Source organism: Elephantulus edwardii, unplaced genomic scaffold, assembly GCF_000299155.1.
Source record: "Elephantulus edwardii isolate Elephantulus edwardi_28Jun2011 unplaced genomic scaffold, EleEdw1.0 scaffold00302, whole genome shotgun sequence".
NCBI lineage: Eukaryota > Metazoa > Chordata > Mammalia > Macroscelidea > Macroscelididae > Elephantulus > Elephantulus edwardii.
Genome location: NW_006400052.1, coordinates 1,037,472 through 1,055,155, shown reverse-complemented (window position 1 = coordinate 1,055,155; position 17,684 = coordinate 1,037,472). Strand labels below are relative to the sequence as shown.

General features: G+C 52.3%; 2 protein-coding genes across 2 annotated transcripts; one reads left to right on the top strand and one right to left on the bottom strand.

Moving 5' to 3' along the window:
* Positions 1-6,482: 6,482 nt before the first annotated feature.
* On the top strand, positions 6,483-10,009 carry LOC102848646 (cytochrome P450 2F2-like). Its single transcript, XM_006900951.1, has 9 exons — positions 6,483-6,665; positions 7,562-7,724; positions 8,034-8,183; positions 8,314-8,474; positions 8,655-8,831; positions 8,922-9,063; positions 9,157-9,344; positions 9,604-9,745; positions 9,828-10,009. Exons 1-9 carry the CDS (start codon positions 6,483-6,485, stop codon positions 10,007-10,009), a joined length of 1,488 nt encoding a protein of 495 aa, XP_006901013.1.
* A 625-nt stretch (positions 10,010-10,634) lies between these two features.
* Positions 10,635-17,275, bottom strand: EGLN2 (egl-9 family hypoxia-inducible factor 2). The gene is made up of 5 exons (XM_006900950.1): positions 16,430-17,275; positions 11,838-11,957; positions 11,285-11,421; positions 11,004-11,071; positions 10,635-10,759 (listed from the first exon to the last, which is right to left on the bottom strand). The coding sequence occupies exons 1-5, from the start codon at positions 17,273-17,275 to the stop codon at positions 10,635-10,637; spliced, it is 1,296 nt and encodes a 431-aa protein (XP_006901012.1).
* Between the last annotated feature and the right edge of the window lie 409 nt (positions 17,276-17,684).

Below are 17,684 nucleotides of genomic sequence, written 5' to 3'. Positions count from 1 at the left end.
AATCGCAAGGGAGGAGATCGCCCATCTTTCTCCCACAGAGCCACTTGCTTTTGAGTTGGCAGCACACCTTACCACTAACCCACCAGAACTACGATGTGAGGCAAAAATACTCTCACATTTCTGCAGAGGAGTCAGTTGTGGCTCTGAGAGGCAAAGTGACTCACAGGAGAGCAGCAATCAGAAAAGGGCAAAGCTGGGATGTGAATGTGAGCACTGTCCTCACAAATCAGAGCCCCAGAGAAAGGGCTAAGACACCCTAGGGGCCAGAGAAAGGCAGAGAGCTACAGAGACTAAGCCATGAAAGGCCAGAGAATGAGAGAGATGAGAAGGAAATATCAAGAAATGACCAAAGGGAGGAATGAAGAAAAGCAGCAGAAAGAAACGAGGGGAAGGAAACAGAGAAAGACTCCTCCACGCCTCATCCTCTCTCTGGATTGTTTCTTTGCCCTCTAATTCCTCCTTTAGGGTTGAGGGCCTCCCAGTCTGAGACCAGACATGACACCTTGACATCCTACTGGTAGCTTTTCTCTGTGGGCGTGCAAGCATCCCAAGCTGCAACCTGCTGGGTTTAGGCAGAATGGAGTTGCATGCTCCCAGCCTTGGGCAGGGGCTGTCTGGGAAACCCTATCCTGAAACAGGGTCTCCAGGCCAGCCAGAAGCTGAGACATGCTCTGCTCAGCCTGGAACCAGCTGGGGTGAGGCTTCTAGGCGGTCTCCACTTGAGGCGTAGGCTCCTTAATCCCCACGCTGTTCCTACCACAGGCCGATCACAGAGTCTGCCCCAGGGCCCAGCCACAGAGATGAAGGGGAAAAGTGAGAGATGGGAGGACACAGAGGTCCTGGGAAAGAAAAACAGAAGGTGGTAAGGGCAAGGAGGATGTACAGAGATGCTGGGGAAAGAGACATGGATAGAGACAGCAGAGAGAAATCCTGACAAGCCAGGACTGGGTGCCAGGCCAAGAGAGAAAGGAGGAGAAATAGATGCTGGAGGGTTGGAGAGAAGACACAGAGAGAAATGCCTGGGAAAATGGAAGCAAAGATTCTGAGACAGAAATTGAAAGATGTACTGAGATGCACAGAGAGAGACAGAGCCAAGAGAAAAATGAGGGGGAATTAGAGAAACAAAGAAGAAGGAACTTAGAGAGACAGAGGTCCCACTAGATGAGAAGAGAAGACAGACAGTCACAGGCATTTAGAGAAAGAGATTTGAGAGGGAAATAAAATGAATTAAAGAGACAGGGCCACAGAGGTAGAAAGGGACAAAGAGTGCTGTGCATTCAACAAATATTTCCCTTTTTTAATAATAATTTTTTTCACTGTGCCATTTTCTTCTGCCCCACACACACACTCTGCAATGCACCCCTCGTTCCAGACTGTTGTTCTGCATATAATGCCTAATCATATATTCCTTTTGGACGGCTCTTCCCATCTTCTGTTCTAATGCAGTGTTCATTATCTATCCATTTTATCCCCATTCTCTCCCCAACATGCACCCCATGTCTGTCCTATTTTATAACAGAGGTGTTATGCAGTGTTTGTCCTTTAGTGATTGATATTTTATTCAGGATAATGTCCTCCAGGCTCCCCTGTGTTGTGTAACATTTTACAACTTCATTGTTTTTCAGTGCTGCATAATATTCCATTATATGAATGTGCCATAGTTTTCTATCCATTTGTTTGTTGATAAACTCAACAACTATTTCTTGAGCACCCACTATGTGCTGTTGTTGAGGACTGTACAGGATAAGGAAAGGTTCAGATATGTTGTTCATAGAATTGCAATAGGTTGTAGTTGACTCAACAGCACCTGACAACAACAACTGTGTGCTAAAGAATCCCCAGGTAGTATAAACTGTTAAGACAATTGAAAAATTGGTAGTTCCAGACCACCTAGAGACACCCTAAAGGTCATCTACTTCTGAAAAATGCCCATTGGAAACCCCGGAACACACAGCTCTACTCTGGCATACATAGGGTTGCCATGAGTTAGAATCAACTCCATCAAACTGTTTTATGTACCATATGTAAAACGGCTGTAGGCATTGGGGAAACAGAAGTGAACAAGGTAGACAATTCCCCTGCCATGGAAGAGGGACCAAGAGAGTACCCCACAGAGCAAAATGAAGTGGAAAGAACTCAGAGTTGAAGAGAAAATTGGAGACCCTATCAAAGAGGACCCATCAGAGAGCTGACTATTGTGTTGCAGAGGGAACGTCTAGGCTGTCCTGCCATGCCCTCACTATCTGTGGGGCCAACACCTCAGAGCAGGGTTCAAAAAAAAATCTCTTCACTAAGTTCCTGGTCTTGCAGTTAAGGAGAGCCATGGGAGAGGCATAGAGAGGCTATCAGACTAAGTGAGACAGACTTGGAAAGCAGGACAGAGATGAGGAGAGAGGAAGGGAGAGATGCAGATGTTGAAAGAGAGGCAGGAGTGCTGAAAAAGAAATAGGCTAAGGGCAGGATACACAGAAAGAAACAGCAAAGGGATCGAGAGGAGAACAAAAAAGCAGAGAAGGACTCAAACAGAGGGAGAGTAAAACAGAGAGATGATGGAAATGGACAGGCAGACCCAGAAACTGAGAAGAAGGAAGACATTGGAAGAGGAAACAAATATAGACTAGAAAGTAAGAAGCATTCCTGGGGCAAGGTCAACCGTGTCTCTTCCTCAGGCCCCCGTCCTGCCAGGCAGGATCAGACAAGGCAGGATAGGCAGAGGAAATATGTTGCTGATTTGCTATATAAAAGCAATAATCAAGTATACTTAATGATAGACATAATCACTTACTTTAACTAAGTACTGTATTTATAGTCTATTGAAATAATTTTTATATGTTGTTGTTATGTACCATTGAGTTGCTTGCAACTCATAGTGACCCAATGTACAACAGCCCTGAAACCTGCTCTATACTGTGCCAATCTCACTGTCTCTGACACACCTACCCTCATTACTCCAGTCACTGAATCAATCTATTTAATCGATGGTCTCCCTCTCTTTCTCCCTTCCTCCACCCTTCCAAAGCAAGAACTGGTCCCTCCTTGCAACATAACCATATATGTCAGACAAAACGTAAGAATCCTTGCCTCCAAGGAGCATCCTGGCTTCACCCTCTCTAGGATGAATCTGCTTGTACTCCTAGAAGTCCATGGTATATTCGACACTCTGCTCCAGCTCAAAGGCATCAATTCTCTTTCTATCCCCTATGGTCATTGTCCAGTTCTCTGATGAATAGCAAGCAATTGTGAAGACTATGGCCTAGATTAGGTGCACCTTAATCTCCAGACTGATGTCGTTGCTCTTCACTACTCTGGAGAGATCCCTAACAGCCAATTTTCCCAGTGCAATTAATCTCTTGATTTCCTGGCTGCTGGTACCAAGAGTGTTGATTGTGGAGCCAAGCAAACTAAATCTGTTAACAGTCTCAATATCTTCACCATCTATCATAATGCTACCAGTTGGGCAGTGATATTTGAGTGATATGGGCCTAAGAAATATAAAGGGAACTCAGTTGGCATCGTTTATTGGGAGTTGCACTACTAACTCAAGGTGGCACTTCTCTATTTTAATCCACCAGCAGCTCTGGGAGAGAAAGATGGGCAATATCCTCCCGTGGGATTTACAGCCTTGGAAAACCCAATTTGGGCCACAGTACTGAGCAATCCGTACTTACTACTCAACTCAGCCTCTCTCCCTCATCCTGGTCCTTTACAGCTGGGAGTGTCTCCTCTAGCCATGCCTAAGGGGCCCGGGAAATAAGGGGTAACTTTGTCATGGACTGGTAAAAATGGAGTGCTCTCTAGGGAGGCTTGGAGGCCTGAAGGAGCAGTCGCATGGGCACAGGGCATTTGGGTCACCTGGCCAGTAAAGAAGGACTCTGAAGGGCATATTGTGTGACGTATCAGGCTGCCAACCAGAAGGCCAGTAATGTGACTACACCAGAGAAAGGTGAGTAGCTTCATTCCATAGAGATTTACAGCCTTGGGAATCTGGTGGAGGGTAGCTAGGAGAGGGCAGTGAGCTGGGGTTTTTTGTTTGGTGTGGTTTGTTGTGGTTATCAGGTGCCATTGAGTCGACTACAACACATAACGACCTATGAATAACAGATCTGAATTCTGCCCTACCCTACACCATCCTCATCTCGGTTGGGCTCTCACCCATTGTTACTCACTGTGTCAGTCCTCTTGAGGGTCTTCCTCCCTTTCTCTGACGCTCCACCTTCCTTAGCATAATGTCTTTTTCTAAGACTTGGCCCCTCCTGCACTGTGCCAAAGCCTACAAGGCAGCTTCACTGTCCCTGCCTTTAAGGAGCACTCTGGTTGCTCTTCCTCCAAGACTTACCTGTTTGATTTTTTTGCAGACAACGGGACATTCAGTACTCTTCTCCAACACCACAACTCAAAGGCATTGATTCTCCTTCTGCCATCCTTATTCATTGTTCAACTTTCCTTTTTTGGTATTGCAGTTTTCTTTTTTTCACTGTTGCACATTTTCTTCCCTCTTCCCCCTCCCTTTGCCTGTAATGTATACCTTGTTCTAGACTGTAATTATACTCCAACTTTCAGATGAAGTTGTATATGAACTGAAAATGTCATGGCTTAGATCAGATGCACTTTAGTCTTTAAACTGATGTCATTACTCTTGAGCACTTTGGAAGGTCCTTGACAGCAGATGTTTCCAATTCAACATGTCTTTGGGTTTCTTGACTACTGATACCAAGGGTGTTGATTGTGATGTTGTTAAGTGCCATTGAGTCATAGCAATCCTATGAACAACAGGTATAAGCCCTGTCCTACCTGTGCCACACTCACAGTCTCTGACACACTTGAGCCCATTGCTGCAGTCACTGTATCAATCCACTGAGTTAAGATTCTTCCTCTCCTTAACTGTCTCTCCACCTTCCCATGCATAATGTCTCTTTCCAAGGAATAGACTCTACTAGCAACATACCCAAAGTATATGAGATGAAGCTTTATTTTTGTCTCCAAGGAACACTCTGGCTGCACCTTCTCCAAGACATATCTGTTTCTTTTGGCAGTCCATGGGATCTTCAGCACTATTCTCCAGCACCACAATTCAAAGGTATCAATTCCTCATCTGCCAACCTTAGTCATGGTCCAGCTTTCAGGTGCACACAAGTTTTGAACAGACCATGGCCTGAACCAGATGATTCTGACATCCTCAATTTGGAGAGATCCTTGACTATAGACTTTTCCAGTGCAATACATCTCCTGATCTTCTGGCTACTGAAGCCAAGTGTATTGATTGTGTATCCAAGTAAGATAAAGTAGTTGACAATTTCAATCTTTTCTCCATCTATCATGAAGGCATTGGCAAATAATAAGGCCCCAGGAATTGATGGGATACTAATTTAAATGTTTCAGATGATAGATGCAGCCCTGAACATGCTCACCCCTCTATGCCAATAAATTTGGAGAACAGTTGCTGGGCCAGCTGACTGGAAGAAATCCCATTTCCAAGACAAATGATCTAAGAGAATGTGGAAATTATCAAACAGTATCATTAATATCTCATGCAATCAAAACATTGATGAAGATCATCCAAAAATGGTTAAAATAGTACATAGAGAATTGCCAGACATTCAAGTTAGATTTAGGAGAGCCCATGGCATAAGGGCTATCATTGCTAATATCAGACAGACTCTGGCTAAAAAGCAAAAGATATCAGAGGAATGTCTATTTGTGCTTTATTGACTATGCAAAGGCATTTGATTGTGTGGATCCTAATGAGTTAAGACTAGCATTGAAAAGAATGGGGATTTCAGAACACTTAATTGTGCTGGTGTTGACTGTAACAGAGACTTGGAAATAAAGATGCCAGCAACTCAGGTGAGGGCATAAATAAGAAAGGGGACATAGAGGTGATTAATACAAGGGAAGAACCATAGGATAGGCACTGAAGTGCCAGGCCAGGTAGCTAAGAGAACTTGAGTGTCCACAGACAGATAGCCCACAGGGTGCCAGGAACCACGATCATGGGGGTAACAGGGGCTCAGATGTGTGTTTCTCATAATCATGGGCACAGAGCACGGAAAAGCCTGAGAGTCCTTTTAGGGGTCTATTTAGAGCAATACTTAATTACACAAGAGATTAATTAATTTTCAAAGGAACAGGGCATAATATTCAGAGGTCATAGCACGACTCAGGTGTGACAGAAAGGTCTCCAAGATGACTCAGGAAGGTGCACCTGTTGGCCAGGTGTATTAACACGAAAATTGCTGGTGTGTGGAAGTTTCAACAGTGCAGGCTGAGGCAGGTACAAAAAGGTTGGGGGGGGGGAAGCCTTGGGGAGTCAAATCCAAGGACTAGCGGGTGGAGGTGGAGACCTGAAGTTGGGGAATCCGTGGAATAAGCTCCTACAGACGCCCACCCCTCCCACATTTACTCCCGCCCCTGCTCCACCCAAGACCCCTGTGAATAAAAATAAAGATGAAGGCACATAGTCCTCATCGAGGACCGTGGGCAGGATGAACGCAGGCCTGGTAGCCCTGCTGCTGCTGTTGCTCCTGGTGATGGCGCTGGTGAGGCGCAGGCAGGGCGCGCGGGGCGCTAAGAGGCGAGGTGCCCTGCCTCCCGGGCCCGCGCCGCTCCCGCTGCTGGGGAACTTGCTGCAGCTGCGCTCTCAGCGCCTGGACTGTGCACTGATGGAGGTAACCCACAGCGCGGGCAAAAACAGACTTCTGAGTTTGTAGGGCAGAGGACTGGAAGTCCAAGTTTCTGGGCTAAGGGCCCCGACTCCGTGGGTCCTGAGGAAGGGTGAGGGGCTCTAACTCCTGAGTGCAGGGGCCGGGGAGGGAGGTCCTGAGAGAAAAGGAGACTGAGTCCACAAAGTAAAATCTCCCAGGCTGGGCTCCCGGATCAAGTAGGGGTGCTGGAACTCTTGGAACCTGAAAGAGGAACCCAAGGCAGGTTTTTGGGGAAAGAGGTCAAATCAAAAACCCAAACTCACTGCCTTCCAGTAAAGTAAAAATCATGGCTACTTTGTAGGACAGAGTAAAACACCCCATAGGGTTTGCAAGGCTGTAAATCTTTACAGAAGCAGCTGTTGGATTTGAACCACCAACCCTTTGGTTAGCAGCAGAGTCCTTTAACCCCTGCACCATCAGGGCTCCTGAAGAGAACACTTACCCACCTCCCACAGTAACCAAGTTGATTCCACTCATAGCAACCCTCCATCACGTTTCTGGGGCTGTAAATCTTTACGGATGCGAATGCCCATCTTTTTCCCACGGAGCTGCTGGTGGATTTGAACAGCCACCTTAGCATCCTCACACGTTACACACGATGCCACCAGGAATCATAAAGACAGCACAACGAGGTCGAATTCCTGGTCTAGAGAAAAGCAGGCTGAAAGTTTGGAAACCTAGATGCCTAGTTCTGAGGATGGAGGAGGCTTGGACCTGGACTTGGGGGCCTAAACTCCTGGACTGAGGAATGGGGAACAGGCCCAGGCCTCCTAGGTTTGAAGGGCTTGGGTGCACCTCTGGGTTCGTGGAGGGAGGGCAGGAGCCCAGAACCCGACCGGCTGAACTCCAGCTTCCTGCAGCTCTCTGGCCGCTGGGGCCCGGTGTTCACCGTGCGGTTAGGCCCACGCCCTGCGGTGGTGCTGTGCGGCTACACGGCGCTGCGGGACGCATTAGTGCTGCAGGCGGACACCTTCTCGGGCCGCGGGGCCATGGCTGTCTTCGAACGCTTCACACGCGGAAACGGTGAGGCCTGAGAAGCGAGAGCTCATGGACTGTGGGCAGGGTTGGACAGGCTGAAGCTTGTTGGGGAACTGTAGCCAACTCTGGCAAAAAAGAGGAGGAGGCTTAAGCAGGTGCGTACAAAATGAGGATAGGGAGGTATGGAGAGGGCAGAAGGAGGGGCCAAGGAGGAAAAAGAGACAACCAAGAGGTCAGTTAAGGAGGAGAGGGAAAAGTTGCCAAGAGGATCCACAAATTGGAGTCCTGGGAAAGGGTGTGGCTACGGACGGGCGTGGCCAACTGGCAAGCCCAGCCCTCTTCTCTACAACGCAGGCATCGTCTTTTCTAATGGTGCGCGCTGGCTGACCCTGCGCAATTTTGCACTTGGAGCCCTGAAGGAGTTCGGGCTAGGAAAGCGGACCATCGAAGAGCGTGTCCTGGAGGAAGCAGCTTGTCTACTTGGTGAATTTCAAGCCACCGTTGGTGCGTCCCAACTGGGAAAGAGGAGGGGGCTGGTGGGGGAATGGCCAGTGGATAGTGGAAGAAAAGTCACCACATCCAGAGCTGAGGACAGAGCTACAGCTTTGTAACCCCATCCTGTCCTCATCCTCAGGAGTCCCTTTCGACCCGAGGCGGCTACTGGACAATGCTGTGTCCAATGTTATCTGTTCGGTGGTCTTTGGGAGTCGCTACGGCTACGGGGACCCGGAGTTCCTGAGGCTCCTGGATCTCTTCAATGACAACTTCCGCATCATGAGTTCCAGATGGGGCGAGGTGAGAAGGATCTCGTCTGTGACAGAGCTCCCGTGTTTTGTGCCAGAGTACAGACCTTTGCATCATTGAGGCAGCAATCTCAGAATGGATATTTCTAGAACCTGAAATAGTCAAGTCTTTAGAGGAAAACAGAGGCTGAGCGACCTTCTCAAAGGTCCTACTGAAATCCTTTCTCCCCAGATGTACAATATTTTCCCTTCTTTCCTGGACTGGCTCCCGGGCCCGCACCATCGAATCTTCCGAAACTTTGCAGAGCTGCGGGTCTTCATCTCTGAGCAGATCCAGCGGCACAGACAGACACGCCAGCCCGGGGAGCCCCGAGATTTTATCGACTGCTTCCTTGACCAGATTGATAAGGTGTGGGCCCCTGCGTACCCCAAGCACTCTCCTCTCCGCCCTTCCATAGGTGTGTGGGCCTCTCGCAGCACCCGTCTCCTTTCACCGCAGGAACCGCAGGACGCAGAGGGTCATTTTCAGGAGGAGACCCTGGTGATGACCACACACAACCTTTTCTTCGGAGGAACGGAGACTACAAGCACCACTCTGCGCTATGGGATTCTCATTCTGCTCAAGTACCCGGAGGTGGCAGGTCTGAGAGCTTGGGTGGCGCGGGATGAAGGGCTGGGGCTCGAGGGTGGTGGGAAGCCTGAGGCGCGGGGCTCATGGCCTCCACCGGCTCCAGCGAAGTTGCAGGCGGAGCTGGATGAGGTGGTGGGTCGAGCCCGCCCCCCGGTTCAGGCCGACCGCGCACACCTGCCCTACACCAACGCGGTGCTTCACGAGATCCAGCGTTTCATCAGCGTGCTGCCACTGGGGCTGCCGCGCGCCCTCACCCGCGACACCCACCTGCGCGGCCACTTCCTGCCCAAGGTGCCCACAGAGCCCCGGGAGGCAGCGCGAGGGCGGGGATGCGAACCCTCATCAATCAGAAAGGCAGCCAGGGGCAACCACTTGAACTACGTTGATTGATGCCCTTGGCCCTGGGGGGCTGGAGGAAAAAGGAAGCTGGGTCCACAGACCCACGCCAGAGCAAACCACAACCTTGTTCACACGCCGCAGGCACTAAAGTGAAGGGGGGGGGGGCACACGTGCTGGGCTACTTGCTGACTCAGTATCAACCTCCCACTAGGGCACCTTCGTGATCCCTCTGCTTGCGTCAGCGCACCGCGATCCCACTCAATTCAAGGACCCGGACAGTTTCAACCCCAGCAACTTCCTGGACGACAAGGGCGAATTCAAAAGCAACGATGCCTTCATGCCTTTTGCCCCAGGTCCATACTGGGGAGGAAGAGGGCCGGTCTGGTCCAGCCTTTAAGTGTGTGAGGTGCTCACAGTGCATCCCTATGTTCTCAGGAAAGCGGATGTGCCTGGGTGCCAGCCTGGCCCGAAGCGAGATCTTCCTCTTCTTTACCGCCATACTCCAGCGGTTCTGTCTCCTCCCTACAGGGAGCCCCGCAGACATCGACCTAACCCCTCAGTGCACTGGGCTGGGCAACGTGCCCCCTGCCTTCCAGCTCCGCGTTGTGGCCCGGTAAAAGAAAACCCCAGCCACCTCAGCTCATCAACCCCCAGGCTTCCTCGGTCCCCATGGTCAATAAAGGTCCTGAACTGCAGATTTGAGGCACTCCTTACAAAGAGGGTGAGGGGAAACACTAAACAAGGTGTGTGCAGCTCTGAGGTAAACTTTATTTCTTTGCTGAATTTCCATACTCATGCTCCTGCAGGCACCTCTTCCCCTGCCAGGCAGTGTCGCCCAGCCAAAAAGGTGCTGTGACCAAGGGGGCTGGGGAGTCACTTCACATTCCAGGCTGGAGGAGTGAGGGGCTTGGGCAAACACCCCACACAAACCTTTGCCAGCAAGAGGCCATGACTCACCCAACCCTCGAGTCCAGCATTCTGGTAGGAGTGCCCACTTCCGGCTCTCCACAGCAGGCAGGGGCTCAAGTAGAAAGGGCAGGACACAGGCCTACCCCTGAGCCCTAAAAATGGCCCCTACCCAGGTCCCAGCCTCAAATCCGACCACCAGTACGGGCCGCAGAGATCCCTCCTTGGTCCTCAGTGATGGGCAGAGCCCACCACACCAGGCAGGATAGAGGCAAAGGTGGAAGCAGCAATGGTGGCCAGGCAGGAGCAGGCACTGGAGACTGGTGAGCTGCCAGCCTAGCAGGGGTCCCCAGGCTGTCCTGAAGTCGGGGTACGCTGTCCCTCCATGCGGCTCCGAGGGTAGTCATTACACGGGAGTGGCCGGCTGTGACGTGGCACTTGGACACCCCTCTGTTCTGATGGTGGGAAAAAGGGCAAGAGATATAGAGGTCAGGGGAGAGGCTAAAGGCCAAGGAAAATCTGGGAAAGGTACCAGAGGACCAGATGAAATGGGGTACCAGGAGAGTAGACTAACAAATAGAGTCAGAGGAGAAGGAAAATGAGAGGAAGACTTACTTATTAAGACAGAGAAGACAGTGAGGTCTGGTGGGGAATGAGTGGAGCAGAAAGGCCAAGGGGGAAAGGGTGGTGTTTGGGAGTAGATACCTAGCTGATATTTGTCTTTGGCTGCGGCCCGCTCCTTGGCATCAAAATACCAGACGGTGATAGCGTACCTGGGGGCCAAAGAAAACCCCGGGGGTGGGGGCAGCTAAAGTCACTTTTCTACCATTACTGCCTCCATATCCACAATGCCAAGACAGCCCACATTCCCACCCAGGTTCCCTCTCAGCCCCTCTTCACTCCCTATTTTTGTAGAGGTGTGAGGAACGGTGCTGACAAAACAGTGCTGGCTCAGGGGAACATAAACCCTGACATTAAAGTCCTACCTGGTGGCATAGGCTGGCTTCACCTGGTGGGGATTCCGCCGGTCAGACCAGAAAACCAGGAGCCGGTCAAAGAGTGGCTCAATGTTGGCTACCACTGGCCGGCCCTCGGGGAAGATCTGCAGCAGGCCGCCATGCACCTGGGGGCAGGCCAGACGATGAGGCAGGTCGCCGATCTTGCAGAAGGCCCTGGCCTTGCACTGCCCGGAGGAGCCCACCAGGGGGCAGGCATCACTCCCTCCCAACACCCAGGCTGTGGCTCTTAAAATGAATGACAACCCAGAGTCTGCATCACCATGGAGATAAGCAGGAAGCTACTAAAGAAGACAGGAAATGGGGGAAGTGTTCATGACAAGGGCCGGTGGAGCCGGGTGGACGGCACCATTTCCTGAAGGTGGGGGAGTGAACTCTAGTCACGGGGAAGGAGGTGCCATAACACAGGAAGGGCCAGCAGATGGCACCACCCTCTGTGCGTTGAGAGGAGAGCGAGAGAACCCAGACTCCCCTTGCGAGTGGTGAAAGGGGTGGAGATGCGATACGCAGCTCTGTGCCCTACCTTGACGTCCCAGTTCTGATTCAGGTAATAGATACAGGTGATGCAACGCCCGTCGCCGTGGGGATTGTCAACGTGCCTCACGTACCCCAGCCCATTGCCTGGGTAACACGCCACCATGGCCTGGCAGAGATGGGAGGGAGGTGGGGGTTACTGGAGCTAAGCATTTCAGTGGAGTAAAAACAAATGTCTCACATGTTCAGCAGGAGGGCTACAAAGCCCTAAGGCCAGGAGTCTTGCTCTTGGCTACAGAGTGGAACCACCTAGAGTTCTTAAAAATCCACCTCAAGGGGAAAAAAGGGGTTTTGATGTTAAGGCCCTACCACCAACCAATAATTCCAACATCCGACTATGTCAGAATTAAAACTGCTGCCTTTGACCACAAGGAATCTGTGGTAAATCAATGATTGATTTGCCTCATACATACGTGTCTGTGTTAATTTTGTGCCATGGACAAACTTAAAGCTGATGGTCCAAGAGGATTTCAGAAGCTGTTAAGTCACACAGGAGATTTGTCTTTCTCCCTCCAAGCAGCAAGTGAATGGGAAATCCCTGGACAGGCTGACATCCAGTGACCCTGTGCAGGCTCATCCGCAGGGTAGGCCTCTGCTGTGTTGTAAAATGAGGCTAACAAACACCTCCTCTGTTTACAGCAGTGGCATTAACCCCTAAGTGGGGTTGGGGGCCCCTAGCAGGGGGCAGCTCTGTTTGACTCATGCTGGTCCTTGGTTCGTTTCCCCTCCTGACAGGTGCCACACCCCGGCCCCTGCAGGTCCATTTCCTTGACACTGACAGAGAGGTGGCTGTGGTGGGCAACAGGGCACTGGTCATTCCCACAAACTCCCAGCTGCCTGAGCTGTGTGGCTTCAGCAAGGTGACTTTACTTTCCAGTCTCAAAGTTGCTTATCCACACAAAGATCTGGCAGCTAGCTACTTCTCATGCTGTGTAAACTGAACAAGCCTGTTCAGTGTCTGAGAAGGCCAAATGTCTGGGATAAGATGTCTGGGAGGGCCGAAAAGACTGAGATGACATTTGTGTTTTAAAGACAAGCCCCACTCTGCCCACCACATAAAGCCACTGAGGGGCTGGGGTGGGGGTGAGTGGTGCCTGCAAGCAAGAGGGACAGTATAAAGGCTCAGGATGGACTCTGCTGGCTGCTGCCTACCCACCCAATACCAACTACATCTGAGCTTTAAGACCTGGCCCAGTAAAACAGCCCAAGAACAACCACAATCAAACCGATGTGTTTGCTGCCAAAGCAGGAGGCTTGCCAAGGTTGACTCAACCCCCACCCAGCTTGCCCCAGACCTCCTTGCAGGCCACTATTACCAGGGTTCCAGCCGCACTGCTCTGCCTTCTACCTGTCACCTACTCCTGTCTGGCACCTGCTCTGAGGCCCAATCCTAGGGCAGTGAGGCTCCTGGATCTCAGATCTGCCAGTACGCAGGGTCCCCCTGCCCCATACCCCTCCCTCAGGGGGCCTTCTTTGCACTGCTCACTTTTCACAGATGGGAGCATAGACTGGGAGGGGGAGGAGACCTGGAATCAGTGAGTCACTCACTGGGATGCCATGTCTTCCCGGCGGGATTCCAAGCTGCAATCATACTTGGCTCTGCATGTGGATGGGATGGTCACACTGCCTTCCCTGTTGCCAACTTAGCCCTGCCACACTGCACCCTACATGCCAGCCAGAGTCCCACCGCTAGCTCCCCAAATGCAAACACAGAAAAATGCAAATTCTGACTATAGGCAATCCAGGTCCAGAGACTGGCACCAGCAATCCCATCTTACTCTGTTCCAGCTGCACCAGCCTCGCCACTGTCCCTGGAGTAGGCCTTTGCACCTGCTGGTCCTTTTGTCTGGAACAGTTTTCCCCAGTCCTCCTTGTTTTTCAGGTCTTGGATCAAAGGTCACCCTTTGCCTTCTTGGAGTGTTCCCACTGAAGGAACCCTGATTTCTCAATGCGTTCTCCCCACTGTGCAATCAGCGAGGACTTGTTTACCAAGCCCTGCTCAGACAGGCAGACCTGGGGGAGTACCTGAGAATGTCTCCCCAGGGCCTGGAAGGACTGTGGGCTGACAGCTCTCTGCTGGATTCCGGGGGCCAAGGCCCACCCCTGTTACCCTCACACCACCATACAGGCTGGAACACCCACAAGGGACATGGACACAGCCATGAAGGCTGGGCTCAGAAACAAGAACCTGCCCGACTCCCTCACATACTGGGGGGAGGGAGAACAACCTCAGGCCCCAAGAAAACACCTACTTCCTGCTCCAGACAAGGGAAAGTCTCAGCCCTCTGGGGCATCAGGACAAGGACAACTGAGGGCTGAAAGGTAGTGTTGGCATGGTTCCTAGCCTAAGGCAAGGGGAGTGGCAGCATCATAACCAGGAGATGAAAGAGTTAAAAGGCTATGAAATGTCACCCAAATCACACAAAAAAAGTGTAAAAGGGGAGGTCTGATCACAGTTCCACCCAAACATACACATATACACAACTCCCCAGTCAAAAGCCAGGACTGAGCAGGCCCCTCCTCCATCCAAGGTGCTCTTGGAAAGGCAAACTAGGTTAGCCTGGCCATTCCTGGGGTCCCCTCTGGTAGTCCTTTATGCTACTTGATGCTAATCACCTCTCTCTTATGTACAGGGGCTCTGGGGAAAAGCAGGACTCAGGACCACCACAAGGCAGGCTGCTGCTGGTCCTTGTCACAAACCAGTGACCCATGCTCCCACCACCGAGAGGCTGAGGTGTGAATCCAGATGTTGCCTTTTGAAGGCAGGGCAGCCTGGAGCTGTTGTCTCATAGGACAGGGGACCGTCAGAGAACTCTAGTGACTGCAGGGGCTTCTCCCCTCAATACCTTGGTGCTGCCTGGCCTGTTCTTACCTCTCTAAAGCAGTAGGAGTCACCTTACTGTCTCATAGGACAGTCAAGAGTTTCAGTGACCTGGGCTGGCTCCTCCCCTCAATTCCTTAGTACTGCAGTGATCAGTTCTTGGCTCCCCAGGACAGTGTCACCAAAGGCTAAGATGTTGCAGCACCCTCCATCCTAACATCGCAGGTGAGAACATCAAAGGAGAGGAGACATACTTCATCTGCCCTCCTGAGCCTCCTTCCTCACACTCTATGGACTCGCTGGGGGCTTACCCCTGCTGTCACTCTGTAGATGAGCAAACCAAGGGCCTGCGACCCCAAGGTGAAGATGCTGAGCACTGGCTGGCCAGAGACACTCCCTCTGATCTCTCCTGCCCAGGAACTAAGCCCAGGGAGGGGCAGGTTCTGCAGCTATCATATAACGGGAGGGAGAGGGAAGTAGGACAAGTTCCAGCTGGGGTGGGGAGGAAGCAGGCCTTGGCCCCAGGGGAGCCCTGGTCCCAGAGCCAGCTCCAGCCCAAGAGTGAAGCTGAGTAGAGGCAGAACCCAAGATGGGGTCCAAGCAGGAGGAACGTGGTATATAGGCCGGGCATCGCTGGAAGTGCAGTGGGCCTGCCTGCAGGGCCTTCCCAGCACCACCAAGCTCTGGACACAGGCCAGGTCCCTCACACCCCTCCACATAAAGAGAATGGTCACATCAGCAAGACGGAAGGCCCACAGACCACTGTGTCTTATACGGGTCTCCTGATCCCAGCTGGAGCCCGTGAGGGCTTGGCTATTGCCTGCAAACTTCAATCGAACAAGAATTTTTTTTTTTTCTTAAGAAAAAGTCTGTGGCTTTTGGCAGATTCTCAAAGGACCCGGGTTCAAAAACAGAGATTAAGATTCACTGGTCTAAACGAAAAGAAAGAAGAGCCAAGAAGAGCTACACAGGGGCAGAGGGTCAAAGGAACAGACACAAAAGGCAGGAAGGATGAGGACATGGGCATCTGAGACCAGAAAGGTTAAGAACCAAATGATAAACAGGGCGGAAAAGGTAGGCAGATTTGGGAAGGAAAGGCAGAAGAGTTGGGGACAGGACCTCCACGTCAGCAAGCACATGGCTGCCAGGGCCACAAACAGAAACGTGTCCTTGACAGAGGCCACAGTGTCCCAAGCAGGGCTTCAGGCAGCCCAGGGCCAGGCAGGTGGGCAGCAGCTCCTCCCTCAGCCCAGCACTTAACTCAGGCAGCTACAGCCCTACCACTTACCCCCTTTTGGGGCTCAGGCCCAAGTGGAAGAGGAATGGGCAACGTAGAGCCAGACAGGGGGACACACAAAGGGAGGAAGGGAAGGGGACAAAAGGACAGGGACAGAAGCATATGGCTGACTACTGACTTCTGACTCTAGGGCCCACGAATCCTACGAAAGCCTGTGCACAGGTGGACTCTGAACGTCCATAACTCTCACCAGGTTCTTCAAGGGGATCTCATCAATGTCCAGAACCACTTGGGCTCTGGATCAAAGCCCCAGTTTAAAGATGGGGAAACTGAAGCCCGCTGGGAGGAAGACACATAGACTCTGAGAATCCCCACAGGGGAGAGAGCCCACAAGTTACCCCTACTGTCCCTTCCAAGGGCTTCTCAAACCTGTGTGACCCCGGAAGTCTCCATCCCAAACCTCTCATGCACAGCGGTGTCTAGCACACCCACGTGGCTCTCCGCAGCCCCTCCAGAGGCTCACCTTGGTGCGCCCATTGATGAAGTAGCTACCCAGCCGCCCGGCGCAGTGCCGGATCACCTCATCCACTTGTGCCATGAGGGCACCAATGTTCTCGCAGCCTGGCTCATGGCCTTCCACCCAGGTAATCTGGTCCCCACGGATGCTTTTTGGCGAAATGGCCCGCTGGCTCACAAGCTGTCCGTCGCACAGGTGCCCACCTCGGTTCAGAGCTTCCACCTCGGCCAGCACGCGCCCACACATCGCATCCCCTAGGAAGTGGTCCTTGACACAGATGCCATAGTACCGCAAGCAGGGCACGATGTAGTCCAGGGCCAGGCGCTCAGGCGGGATGGGCCCTTCCTCCTCTCTCAGTCCAGCACTCGCCTCGCCACTGCCACTGTCACTGCCGCTGGCCCCATCCCCCTCTTCCTGGGCCTCTTGGTGCACCTGCCTGTCCCAGGGCCGTTTGCTGGGTTCCAGGGCATCCTCAGCATCCTCGCCGTCCTCTGCCAACTTCCGCTTGGGGACTTCGGGCCGGGCACCCTGCGCTTCCAGTCGCTCACAGCCCTTGGTGACCAGTGCCGCCGCACCCTCACTCTGAAGTGGACGCAGCTCCCCACCACCCTGCCGAGTCGAGCCCTCCTTCACAGGGCTGGTGGTGGTAAAGGTGGCTGTGGCACTGGGACTCCCACTGCCTGCAGACGCCTCCTCAGGTGCTCCTGGACAGTGACACGAGGGCAGCAGAGGACTGGGCACGCAACTCTCCACCCCCATCCTAACCCGGCCCAGCTCAGAGGACTCTGAGGCAGATGCTGGCAACTGAGAGCGAGCCTGACTCAGGGGCTGCGACGGGCACGGCCTGTCCATGGCAGCTGCGTCTTCATCCCCCGGGTATGGCAGACACGGCCCAGGCCCATGGTGCCACTCTCCTCCACCACCTCCTCCTCCTCCACGGATGCAGCTGGAGGCCCAGGGCAGCTGGGCTGGGTCAGGATGAGGCAAGGCAGGTGACAGGGCTTCTTCTGGTGCCCTCCAGGTGCTTGCTGGTCCCCAATCCTCAGCTGTCCCTAGAAGCTTGGGAGGGGACCAATCAGAGTGGCTGGTGGAAGAGGGGGGGAAAAAGGAAGTTCATTAGAGACTACAGACAGGCAGTCCTACTGAGGAAGGAGCAGTAGGGAGAGTGAAAAATGAGGAGTCCCGGGCTCTGAGAATTTGGGGACAGGGGAATAGCTGACAATCAAGACAAGAGGAGGTCTGGGAAGGCTGCTGGATGAGA

Bases quoted from the DNA above. Each gene is read 5' to 3' on its own strand.
- LOC102848646 (XM_006900951.1), top strand. From the start codon at position 6,483: ATGAACGCAGGCCTGGTAGCCCTGCTGCTGCTGTTGCTCCTGGTGATG. The intron at 6,666-7,561 runs GTAACCCACAGC...AGCTTCCTGCAG, and splicing joins TGGACTGTGCACTGATGGAG to CTCTCTGGCCGCTGGGGCCC. The intron at 9,345-9,603 runs GTGCCCACAGAG...ACCTCCCACTAG, and splicing joins GCGGCCACTTCCTGCCCAAG to GGCACCTTCGTGATCCCTCT.
- EGLN2 (XM_006900950.1), bottom strand. From the start codon at position 17,275: ATGGACAGGCCGTGCCCGTCGCAGCCCCTGAGTCAGGCTCGCTCTCAG. The intron at 11,422-11,837 runs GTAGGGCACAGA...GCCTGCCCCCAG, and splicing joins ATCAGAACTGGGACGTCAAG to GTGCATGGCGGCCTGCTGCA. The intron at 11,072-11,284 runs GTAGGACTTTAA...TTTGGCCCCCAG, and splicing joins AAGCCAGCCTATGCCACCAG to GTACGCTATCACCGTCTGGT.